The 13,416-nt window shown below is 34.6% G+C and overlaps 1 protein-coding gene across 14 annotated transcripts in view; it reads left to right on the top strand.

Moving 5' to 3' along the window:
* NOL4 (nucleolar protein 4) overlaps window positions 1-13,416 on the top strand; it is a 364,258-nt gene that overhangs the window by 287,866 nt on the left and 62,976 nt on the right. For all 14 annotated transcript variants that reach the window (XM_023647625.2, XM_023647624.2, XM_070275624.1 and 11 more), the window contains one exon: window positions 4,130-4,243. In XM_023647625.2, coding sequence (XP_023503393.2) covers window positions 4,130-4,243 — 114 coding nt within the window. The remainder of the gene's footprint in view (window positions 1-4,129; window positions 4,244-13,416) is intronic.

Here is a 13,416-nt window from a genome sequence, read left to right as displayed (position 1 = left end):
GGCTATCAAATGTGCTGAGGGAAAGAAGAATTCTGAAAAGATGGTTCCCAGAACTGACACTGAATAATAGTTTTAAATTTCTCTATGATAAAATTGCTTTTATAAGGAGCAAAATTTATTAATTTCCTTCTCGCTATCTTGGGATAAGTACTTTTGAGCTATGAAATAAATAAAAGCCAAACAGTGGAAGAAAAATAAGCAAAAGTGTTTTATACTTAATATCTTATAACCAAACGCAGCATAATTGAGCTCTGTGTGTATTGAGGAGCATTGACATTTGTTATTGGCTCATCAATATCAGAACCAAGAGGATCTGTGGGAGAATTGCCTCACAGGAGAGAAGGAACCTCTCCACTTGGCACCTTTTCTTTTTGGGCATGAAACTAAGCTTTCTCATGTTTCATGTACAGTAATTTCTTGGCACTTCTGGTTGCTCCAACAGAAAAGTCTTGTGAATTTAGATTGCATCAGTTTAGAACATGTGACAGAACTTAGATATCATACATTTTATCTTTGTGCTATTAATGAAAAACAGTTTTAAAGAATTAATAGAAAAATATATTAGGAGAATTTCAATCACTTTAAGAGAAGAATTTTAGGGAGATCCTAATATATTCTTTGCTCAAATGCAAAATGGAGTTAGCTGTCTATGGATTCCTCTGCAAGAATGGGTAGTATTTAAGAGCTCTAGCTCTGTTTGAGCTCACTGAGGCCTTGGTTGTAAAATAAGAATAAATCTTTACTAGGGATTATTATTCCTGGTTTATCGTCAGACTTCGATTTGAATCCAGGTGTTTCCACATACATAGCTGTGTGATTTGGGGCAGGTTATTTAATGTCTCAGAACTTCAATTTATTTTTCTCTAAAATCTGAGTAATATAAGTACCTTTCTCAAGGGTTGTTTGGAAGACTAAATTAGATAATGATTCTAACCTTTTTGAATTAATGCCTGCACATCCTTTGCACTCAATATAAGTTAGGTAGTATTAATATTTATCATAAAATCAAATTAGGATGGTACTGGTTTTCTACTTGGAAGTATATATTTCATTATATATGTGAGATATAGTAACTTTCTGGAAAATACATATATACTTTTTAACCTGTAATATAGATTTTATTAATTCATTCTGCCCTTCTCTCCAATGAGCTAGAATCCATTATTATGATTGTAATACATACATATAAAGGGCTATCTTTAATCTGCTTGTTTTTGAGTTGAGCACAATAGTTTGTATGTAAGGATTTTTTTCTAGACTATTTTACATTAATGATAAATTATGTAAAACTACTTAGTGTACAACAGAACTTGGGAGAGTAAAAGAGTTGAGAATGAGGAGACATGAACCCTGGGTTCTATATTGAGCTCAGTTTGTCCTTTGGCAAATTAATTAATCTATCTGGGTTACAGTTCCTTCAAACTGTAGAGAAGAAATTTGTACTGAATTATTTCTATGGCCATTTATGGTTACCAAATTATGATTCTACAATAAACTCAGAACAACACTATTTTCAAAATTATATTATTTAACTTCTGGCAATGTTGAACCATATATCTTTGCTTCTTTTTATTTTTCCTACTTAATAGGAAACAGTGCATGATTGCTGGATTTTGAAGTTGATTTTTTTCCAAAATCTTGAAATATTAGGTTATCCAGTCACTTAAAAAATATCCAGCCCCCTCAGCCAGGACATTATTCTAGTTTCTGAGAAGGGCAATTTAATATATCTGGGTAAGACCCAACTCTCTCTATCATTTTCTCTGAAAAGAAAATTATATCAATTATCATGCATAGCAACTTTTACTGTTCTAGTAAAAATCATTTCCCACTTTGTTTTTAAAAATTAAGAAGGAATTTGAAAGGAAATGCTACTAACTAATTTAAATTGAAGGCCTATTTTAGCTTTTGTTCTCTCTTCAGCATACTTTTCTGTGTTGAAGGAACTTGTGTGTTTATTACTGTAATTTAATCAGTTTCATAAAAATTCCATATTATATTTTTATATACACAATTCCAAAATTACATATGCTTACTTTTGAATGGAGATATTTGATAAAGAGAGAAAAATAAAGTTAATGAAGAACAGAATTACATCTCTCTGAATTTCATGTGGCCATCAATAATTGGATCAAGAAAGGGAAGCTGTTGATGTTTTATTGAAACTCTGTTAATTCAGTTCCTAGAACCAAAGGGTCTAATAATAAAGTTAATAAAGGTGTGTGATCTCTTACTTCTATTTGAACAATGCCAGCAACAATCAAATAAATATTTTCTTTTTTCGTAATAGAATGTTCTTATTCCCATTATTCCTATAACACCTTTGCCTAAAAACATAATTCAGTTGAGAAGGACATCATGTTTACCTAATTTACATGTGGTTTAGATGATAATTTTGAGCCGTGAAGTAGCCATCTTTTAATAAGACACTGATTTTGTAGATTAATATATTTTTGGTTCTTGGCTAGACTCTTATCCATATTGTATTTCTCTGAAATACAGAATGAAACTTAGAGAAGCAATATGAGTTTTGAAATTATATTTATGTCTTTATGATACTTTTTCCGTTTTTTCGATTTCCCTTCTTTGACCCTCTTCTCAGTACACAGTCCTGGCTTTCTAATTTCTTTCTCAAAACTCTTCTGCTGCATTTTCCCTGCTACCTCAGGGGCTATTCTCTTCTCTTTCTTGTGCAGAAATAGCGTTCCAGACATTCTAATGCTTTATTGTCAAAGTTGTCTAGCCATCATTTCAGACATCTCACTGGGCTAGCAGGTGGAGCCTGTACCCTATACCTTTTTCCCTTTGCCTACAGAGGGTACTTTGCAGGTGGAAGCATCAGGAAGGCTGCTGAGGCAGTCACAGAAATTGCTTTCTAGTTCAAGCAAGGTCAGAGTCTGGTCTCTTTCTACACCACACAAATTCCACTGAAGAGTGTCCGTTAAAACATTGAATTTGGCTACTCTAGAATATTGAGACATAAACCCTATGCTTCAATTTGTTAAAGCACGTTTTACATGCCAGAGTTAGCAAAATTAATCAAGTGCTATCAAGGCATACTCATATTCATTTATAAAAGTAAAAAAAATCAGACTTCTATTAGTTCAGAGGCTTCTAATAAATGGCATCCCCACATATTTTAGATTGGGGCTTTGAAAACCCTGAGGTGGCATGCCACTATGTATGCTAGATTCCCAAAAGATATTTTATTTCATAATTTCATATTTTGCTATCTCGACTGGTTTAATTTTCATGTTATTTCTTATCTATCATTTGTTTATCTTAATTAAAAAACTGTTCAATATCATTAAGTACTTCATCTTTCAGTTAGATGATTTTGCATATAATTATGGGAAAAGAGAATGGAAAACTTTTCTGATTATCACAAATGATATGGACAGCTGCAAACAATTTGTAGTTAATTAGGAGCTTAGTTGGGGGGTTAATTAATTTCTATGTGGGCTACATAGGAGATGGATTTTCAACATGTACCTATTAAATTAGTAATATTAACACATTTGTAAATAAAACGTAGGCACACACATGTTTCACATCTAAAACATCAAATTTTTGTTATATCAGAATTGTTCTAGGACTGACTTTTTAGTTTGCATTTAAACTAAAGTATTTTTAAAGGATTTTAATCACATCAATTGTGTCACAACTTAGACTTTAAATATTCATATATTTCATATCAAGATTATTTGACATGGTCTGAATGTCTGTCAGTTTTTCCAACTATGTTTCAGCCTTGTCACTTGTTTTTGTTTTGTTTTGCTGTGCATCGTCATGTGTTATAAGAGAATTAAAGGATTTGTTTTATTTGCAAAACCTAGTCAGCAATTTTGCCACTGCCTGTTCGAACTCCAGCTTAATGGGCCAGACTAAATACTTGTGACAATGGAGCTATGAGAATGAATGATGGATCCGTGTAGCCGCTATAGCTTTAACCTCTAACTAGTTTCATTTTTCATCTTTGCAATTTCCATTTCCTCTTTTTATTGAAATGAGTTCAGTTGAAATAAATGGATACTCCTGCACATCCTGTGAGCTCTTCTGAGAATAGCATTGGTCTGTTAGCGATACTGTTAATAATTTTTTCATATTTTTTCTCTCTCTTTTTTTTTAGTCTCGACCTATTCCTTCTCACCTTACTTCAGCAGTTGCAGAGAGTATCTTGGCTTCAGCCTGTGAGAGTGAGAGTAGAAATGCTGCCAAGAGGATGCGTCTGGATAGACAACAGGTACTGAGCAGGCTTGGGGTCTGGTGTACACTAGTTATAGGAAATACAGTTAATTTTGTCTGGTTTATGTAGAAGAGCAAAAAATTTTAATGGTTTTGAAGTACACAAATATATTGTCTTTGCGTCTTTATGATGTGAATTTAAACTTGAAAATGCATGTTCATGAGATCGATGGAGATCCAACAACAAAAATTTTCTGTGGTGGAAAACGGGGCAATTATTAAAATTGAGTTATAATTCTGTTTAGTATCCGATTTGAAGGCTAGTTACTTATTTAAATAAGTAGTTCCAACTGATCATTTACAATAGTTTTATAAATTTACTTGATCATTTATGATAGTGACCCAATTGTGTTCATTTTGAATGAAAATGAACCTCTCTTTAATTTCCTCTGGTCATTCTACTGCTAGATGTCAGTAGATTGTGCTGGGAATAGTGAAAGCACATCATAACTTTGAAAGACTAGAAAGCCACAAAATGGGGGTATGAAATAAGGAAACTCTGTGTCCTGGGTTTGCTTCCTCATTAATGAATCATTTACTGTATCCCTATGAAGTATCATCTTTCTGCCTCTTCTCTAAGGATGTATGTCTTTGTGGTGTGGATGTGTGTATTTTTAGTGCCTTGTTCACTGATGTTTCACTCAGTTTTTCCTCTGGTTTATCTGCATCTGTCTGTCTCCTCTCCTGATGTCTGAAATGCCTTTTCTGTTTTCCTTCTCTCTCTAGCCCTCTTTGTTAATATCTATAAGAAATAACTAAATTATAATATATAAAATTAAACATTATAGATAAAAGTATGCTGTCGTCTGACTTTCAAATTATTTTCACAACAAATAATCTGGGTGCTTCCCATTTCTAATTGAGGTTGGGATGAGACGATTAAATTCTTAGCCCACTTTTGCTTTTCCTGTGAGCCAATGAGCTTCAAAGAAAATTTTTAAAAATTTCTTCCATTCCAGTCTTAGAATATTTAAAACGTTTCAGAATGGCATTATTATGTATTTATTATTAATATGGCATGTGCTAATAATTCTAAACAATGCAAACGATGAACCTTTAGTTAAATAAACAATATAGTAGTAGCCTCCGATAAAATGTATATGAAAGTGCTGATTTTGAATTTGCTCATTATTCTTTGCCAACAGTATGCATTCACATACACATCCTCGGTTGAGACTTCTGTCATTATAATCCTAAAATTTATCTTACTTAAAATGAGTTACAGCACTATATACAATACCATCTAGCATAGTCATTAAGATTACACGTTCTGGAGTTAAATACATCTGGTTTTGATTCTCAGCTTACTAATTGTGTGACCTTCAGAAAGCTATTCCACTTCTCTGTGCCTCAGTTTCTTGGTATGCAAGATAACAACAATAACAGTACTAATCCTACAGGGTTGTTGTGAGAACTCTAAGTGACAGATGTATGTTGTGTACTTAGCGTTTTGCCTGGCACGTAGTAAGCATCAATAAATTCAGCCTAGCAAAGGAGATTTTTAACTGGTGTTCTATCTTTTCTGTTATTGCCTTGGTATCAGTAAAACTAGAAAGAAGCAATAATAGTACTATCTCAGATATAGGAGTTCTCAAGTCAGACTAAGTCTTTTTGAGAAAAGATCATGATTATAGAAATTGGAATGGTAGAATTCTGGGATTGAATGGGCTCTCCTGGTTGTTGTCTTGCCATGTATCCTGCATAGTATCGGTCATATATAGAGTTGGTACAAAAATTAAATGACTGATTCATGTCATGTTCTACCTATGCTATCACTCTATAATATCCCCAGAGCTGGTCATCCACCAATATTTGGTCCAATTAGTTAACTACTGTTGGCCTAATCTGTAAAATAGGCGATACAAATATCAAATTCAGAGATTTATTTTAAGGATTTGATAAAAGAAATTCATATAAAAGTATAGTGCATTTATAAGTTTAAATATTATTAAAGATATATTATATTCACCATTTGCTTGAATACCTCCAGTGATAGGAAAATCTCACCTCCAGTACTAAAGATCTACTATTTACCAAAACACTTGTCCTATTGTCAGAGAGCTATAATCATTTTGATGGTCTTTAATTTGAACTCAAATATGCTTCCTAGAGCTTCTACTCATTAAAGAAAAACTGCTAGCAATAATGAAGAGTGTGACTTTTTACTACTGCCCTGGGAGTAAGGACTAGAATGGGTAGGGACCAATGGTCCTTGACCCTACTTCCCTTATTAACTGTTTCTTTTTTCCCCTCATACATAGTGTTCATTTATTGCAAGGCTCTGTCACCAGGGAATGGGGGATGTCCAATATTGCCCCCACATAAGAATATTCTTTGTGGGCCCTAAAAAGGTTCAGTGCAATTGGGATTTTGGGGGGATATGGAAGAAATGATTAAAAAAAGTGCTTTCTATGATTTATTGGAAACCTAATAGGCATTTTATAGACTTTTTTCATTTGGTATTCTCACCAACTCTGTGAGAACAAGTGTTATTATTCTCATTTACGTATGAGGAAACCGAGGCTTAGAGAAGTGGGATGACTTGTAAATGTCGCCTAGCTACTTGGGCAAATAAGGTATAAGTTTATATTACCTGAGGTTGACACTTGTGATGTCTCCATCATCCTATAGCTTTTCATTGATCATGTTCACCGATGGAAAACCTATGTTCGGGAACAAATTCTTCGGACTCGTAACATTTGTGCCTCTGCCCACAATGTTTTTGACAGTGCAGTTTTTTGTTGAAAAACTATCTGCTTTATTCACAAAGATTTTTGCACTCTTCCATAACTAGCAATCCAGGTTTCCCCAGTAAGCAAGTTATTCCAAGCAGGACAGTTTTGTCTTAATATGAACTTGAAAAAGGTTACAAGCTTCTCAAAGTGTTGCACTTCACCTGGGGAATGGGTTATGCACTAGGCACTGGTTTAGTGTTTAGTTAGCCTTTTAAAATATATTAAACATAGCTATTTTAAAAAAATATCTAAACTATCTTTTCTTACTGTGAATTCTACAGATTCCATTTGGCATGCCACACAAAGATTTCTACCAAATGATTTTGCACTTCCAACCAAAGCATGAAGATGGGGAGAGCCCTCTCTTACTTGGATCTAAACTCTCCTTTTGCCCACGTAGAGAGAGCCAGAGTTCTTTTGGGTGTTGGCAATGAAATTATCCTTTTCTGTGAGCATTCTTAACCCAACTCACAATTCCTAGAATTTGCCAATGACTCAGAGGTTCTCCATTATGCCCCTGCCTTTCCCTAGGTACATGAAAATTCAAAACCTGGACAGTTAAAATCTGGATTCTGTTAAGCCACACATCTGACTGCTTGCCGCTCATGATTAACCACATGTAGAACTGTAGTTATGCAGGTTCTTCAAAGTTTATGACGCTCGATGAATTAATTGGGTTTTATAAAGCTCTTTGAGCTATGAACATGAAAGGCATTACAGATGTGTTAAATACTTTATTTCATATGGCCACCTTGCACCAGAATCCAGAAGAGGCTTGTTATTATGAAGCCTCAGCCCTGAAGCAAGTCAGGGGCAAGGACAGGTGCCTACTGCTTTATCAGGAATCAGATTTCACAGAACTGAGGTCAATCCCCAAGGCATTATAGAATATATTCAGCATTTCTTTTTGTAACATAAAAATCTGGAATTTTTATGCTATCTTGGAAATTCTTCCTCATTTTGATGATTCAAAAATATGGACAAAGTCAGATTTCACTTTTGTAATTCCATGACATAGCACAAATTAAAAGATTGTCTTTTCCTCTATCTTTATTATTTAGATATTATTTCATTACTGTTTCCTTAAAATCAAAGCTATCTCAGTGTTCTTGGTTATAATTCATCTAAATAGAGAGACAGAGGCAGAACGTGAGAGATTAGCATCAGCTGCTTCCTGGTGATTTCTCTCCCATTAGTGTATATTTTTTGCTGTTTTTGAGTGATGACATATTTTATTCTTTGGCTTGCTGAAGCTTTCTGAATAACGGAAGGGCTCCTTTGCTGTATTTTCTCTCAGTTCTTTCAGTTAAATTAGCGCGTAGCTCTATAGAAGGGGTCACATAACCATGGCCAAGGGCTTCCCCAGCAGCAACACAACAGACACAGCCCTCAGGAAGGACAGCACAGCGTGAGCGCTGGGTCGTAGTCTTTGTGGTGACTTGGACAGATGGGAAATCAATGGCAGCTGTGAGACACCTTTGACTCTATTGAAAAGAACCCTGTCAGAGGAAAGAGGAAATGGCATGTTAGTTGCTTGTGACATAATAATAGGTGAGAAAGCAGGAAAAAAAAATACTGAAAACTGATGTATTGCTAAGTTAAAAAAGAAAATTGCTGCTAGTAAACCAGCAGGAGACCATTGGCCCAGGACCTAAACATATTGAGTAAACCTATCGTGCCTACTACACTGTCATCTTAGTAGTGGGATAGTCACTGTGACCAGCATCTTGTCATGATTTCTGCTTTGTTCTGTTAGGGTACTAATGAGTGGGCATATTATTAAGAGAAATGCAATTGTAGGTACAAAGGTTTGAAATATAGACACATAAGTGTCATGGCAATTTTCATACAGACTTTTTTATATTATTGTGGATGTATTTGAAAACTATAAAAAATACCATGGTCAAGACATCGTTTTTGAGCCAGGCAGCTTTTCTTTCATATTTCGTTCTGGAGTTGTACGTTCTTTCGGTAACATTTATAATCTTTAACAAATACATAACTAAAAGCAACATTTTTTAATAGGGTTTTATGCTTAAAGTTAAACAATGTGATGGTAACTGAGATATGGCTTGAGACCTGTTTCTGTGTCCTTCCAGCACACGCCCCCTTGCCCCGTCCTCTGTCACCCTCAGCTTTTATTCTACTCCTAGTGTTGTCCTTTCTTATATACAATATTTTGGAGAAAAACTCTATCTTTGCATCTTTCAACATATGTGTCAGCATGACCCTTTCGTCCAAAGGAGGAAAATATATTCTATAAGAAAAAGTACCATCTTGGGGAGTTCCTAGAATACATTATATTTCTTTTGTAACATGTATAATTTTAAACTGTTTGAGATAGAATGAATATGCTTCCCAAGTCATCTAACTTGTCACAAACCTTATTTTCCTCATTAATGATATTATTAATAACAACAGCAACAGAAGAAACATTTATGGATGTAGCGCTGTGCAAGGTGTGGTTCTCAAGCCTATTTTATGTGATTGTCATGGCTTTTAATGAAGCAGATAAACTGAGGCTTAGAGCTCTTAGGTTGCCGAGTTGCTCTGAGAAATGAAGGAGAGTTTGACAGAAAAGCTACAGGATGATATCCTAGACACAGAGCGTTTCCAAACACAATAAGTTCTTGAGTATTAAAAACAGTATCTTCCTATGAGGGAAACTTGAGGTTCTTGGGAAGAAATGAAAGGAGCAGGTATTGGATATGAAGGGTTAAACTAGACTGTGCGGGGTTTTATATGCTCTTTTAAGTTAGTTGGACTTATGTACGTGCCAGAGAGAAGAGGGAGGGAGAGTGACATGTCCAATTTTTAAGAAGCTTCAGAACCCATACACAACAAAATGCAGGCAAGAGTAGGGGCAAAGGTGAGGTCCCAATTCAGCAAGGAATGACTTCCTCTACAACCTATCATTTCAGATTTGCTATTTAAATCTGACGATATTTAAATTTGAGCATATGCCAAAAAGCAATTACGAAGATTAATCTGCTACAAAATAATCAAAAATGAGTAATTTGGGAATACCTACTCTTCCATACCACAGCATTACTTCAGCTAATGAGGAATCAAAGTTTAATGTTTTCCTATAGGTTTAGTTTATGTGACTATATACAAAGATTATTATTGTTTCTATCTTAAAGATTTTTTAATCGTTTTCTTTTTATGTCTCAAAAGACTGACACTACAGTTTCATCAAACAATGAATCTTTGTCTTTTTTCTTAAATTTAGAGTAAGGTTACTTCTGTATAAAATTTTTCCTTAGTGTACATAATTTTCCTTTTATAATGATGTATTCATTTATATCTTAGTACTGATGTTGAGTATATCATTTTATTGATCCCTCAATAGTACTGTGAAGCATGTAAATCAAATGGTATCTCTTTTTTATGGATGGGGAATCTGAAGATGAGAAACTTCCTTTCTGCTGACATCTGTGGGTTTTGGGGGAAAGCTGGGAACAAGCATCAATTTCTGATTTTTTGTCTTTCTCTTACACATTCTACTTTACTATTTGGTTCCCTGGCTTCATTGAGAATTCTCCCAGATTTGTATAGAAATGATTTTTTAAAATTTTTAGGTACATCTTTGGGTTAGGATGTTATTAATTTCAAGTGAATAAACATCAGGACGTGAGTAGGTGGTTTGAATTCAGACAGAGAAATTCAACATAATATGTTGATACACTTTTTGGTGCCAAAGTCAGGGGAACATATGGTTTACTAGGTTCTCCATGAAGACAGCATTTTTTTTAATAGAATTTATTTTAAAACAAGTTATTTTTAGGCTTAGCAGATAAATGAAGAATCTGACATATTTGGTTTATGTCAAATATATTCATTTTTATAATTTATTTCTCATAATTTGTTCATTCCTTGTCCTGTCTTTTCTCTTGAATCTAACCACTTTAAAACCCATTAGATACTGTGAAACAACAATATTGTGTGTATTGGAGAAATTTAGCCATAGTCACAAATTTATTATGAAATTACATAATATAATAGCTTGACAAATCAGGCTATGCTTCCGAAAGAGATTTATGATGTTTGACATGACTCATGTGGTAAATAAAATGGACCAGTGGCCTCAAGAAACACGCTGCTGTTCCCTCAGGTACTCAGTACTTCGAAACAGCAGGGTTTCTGCAGAGTTGGGTATTCTAGGTGGCTGAGGCTTAGCCTTCATTAAAAATGATTTTACTTTCATTTTTAGTGGAAATCTTTCTAAAATATCAATGCATCTTTCTTTCATGACAAAAGTCTTCTGATTATAAGTTTTAAAGATAGATTTGGTTAGTAATCTTTACTGAGGATCACGCAGTGCTAACATTACAGCTTTTGCTGTAGACATAGGTACGCAGAACAGGTGATCCCAGAAAGTCTGTCCTAGAGAACACCCCTGGAGCAGGACAGCTTGCTTTCTTGGTAATTTACCTCTTTCTCATAATGGTGAAGGGAGCCTCACTGTCTGATAGGCTTGCCAACAAAGTTCATCTTTACCCATCAATTTTGCTGAAATGGATCAAACTCTTATAAGTTTCTCACCTTCAGGAAGAAGCTCTGTCTTTCCTGTGCTCTCAGTGTTCTTTGCCTTGTCAACAATATTTAAAAAAATTTTTTTTTGCTTCAACAACCCAGTGGCTTCTAGATGTCCACAGGGCAGTCTGTGTTTGTTCTTAATTACACCCTGTGAAGGGGATATAAGGAGGACCACCTCTCACTGTTTTAGGAGTTTATGCAAAGCTATTTCTAAGAGCTCATACCTGCACCCTTTTTCTAGAAAAAAATATGCTTATATAGATCAAAAATCAAGTCACATTTAGTTCTAAGCTCCTTTCAATGTTTTGCCTTGAACACAGCAAGATCAAAATAGCATTTTAAATGATACAATTAAATTGAAAGTCCAGTGAGATTCCTACATTAAGATCAAAGTTTTCATTGAATCTGGTAACATTCCATGTTCTTGGTTTTGGTGCTAGTGTTGTTATTTAAGAAAACATAATATTGCATTCTGGTCCTGATATGCAAGCACACTCAGGAAATGGGAGCACATAGCAGGAACATCACTTTTTTCACCTGTGAGGTTTGTGGTTAGCCTCCTGTTCCCAAGTCCCTTATGAAAATCTAAGTGAGATTTAGTAGAAGTTATTGTTCTGAGTTCTAGAAAGAGGGCAGAGGGCAAAAGTACAAAAAGAGGTCATAGATTTAACTGTAATCTAAGTAATAAAATCAGTAGATGTAAGTGAAAAGTTTATTTGGATCCCAGAGACATTACGATTTCCATCCAAAAATAGCAATTAAAGCTTTTTACTATACCAACGTCTTTCCTTTGGGTTATTTCTTTATCTTTGCTACAGGATTGCTTTCATGTGGCAGGACATGAGAAGTTAGAGGAAGGAGGTAGCCTTTGATTTAGGCCTTTGGAAAACAAATAGTCTAGAGAATCAGAAGCAGTGGGATGTTTGAAATACATATGTTGGGGACTGACCCCATGGCCGAGTGGTTAATTTCATATGCTCCACTTGGGCAGCCCGGGGTTTGCCACTTCAGATCCTGGGCACAGACCTATGGACTGTTCATCAAGCCATGCTGTGGTGGCATCCCACACAGAAAAACTAGAATGACTTACAACTAGGATATACAACTAGGTACTGGGACTTTGTGGAGGACAAAAAAAAAGAGAAGATTGGCAACAGATAATCGCTCAGGACCAATCTTCCTCACTCAAAAAGAAGCATTAAAAAAACGCAAAACATGTGGGCATATACAAAAGTTGCTATACTTGGGGACTGCTAATCTATAACTTTTCAAAAGAAGGGCCTCTTTTTCAAAATATTGTTATTTTGACTGTAGGACATATCAGACTTGTTTAAAAAAAAGGTAGAGCTACAGAGACCTTACAGACTACTTAGTTCAATAAATTTATTTCATAAAAGAAACAGGCCTGTGAAAGTTAATTTTCAGTTTAGATTTTCTTTCCTTATTTCCTTCATTCTTCCTTTCTTTCTTCAGTGATTTTTTTATTTTTCACTAGAAACACTATTTCTCTTTAAAAAGAAGAAAAAAGACCATATAACACAAAGAATTTAGTTCCCTTTTGATTTCAGGGTAATGTTCTGAGTAATGAAAATCAGAATGCTTCATAAATTTCAACTCTTAATGCCATCATACATTCATAGCATGCAAGAATTTGAATACTTATTTTGGATACAGAACTCAGAAGGTCACATTAGTTTAATTCAATTGCATCTTTCTATCATTTATTATTGCCTATGAAGCAAGTTTGAGAAGCCCAATGAAGCTGTCAAGATTTGTGTGTCTCCATACATGTGAGGAAAATTTCCTTTCTAGGGAACTGCCCAGTTATCCATGTGTTTTCTTTCATTCTTTATATAGGATCCTGCATTTGAAGTAGTTTTTAAAAATACTGAATCCT

This window comes from Equus caballus, chromosome 8 (genome assembly GCF_041296265.1).
Source record: "Equus caballus isolate H_3958 breed thoroughbred chromosome 8, TB-T2T, whole genome shotgun sequence".
In the NCBI taxonomy this organism is placed as follows: Eukaryota; Metazoa; Chordata; class Mammalia; order Perissodactyla; family Equidae; genus Equus; species Equus caballus.
Note: the sequence above shows the minus strand (reverse complement) of the source record. Positions and strands in the feature narration are given on the sequence as shown.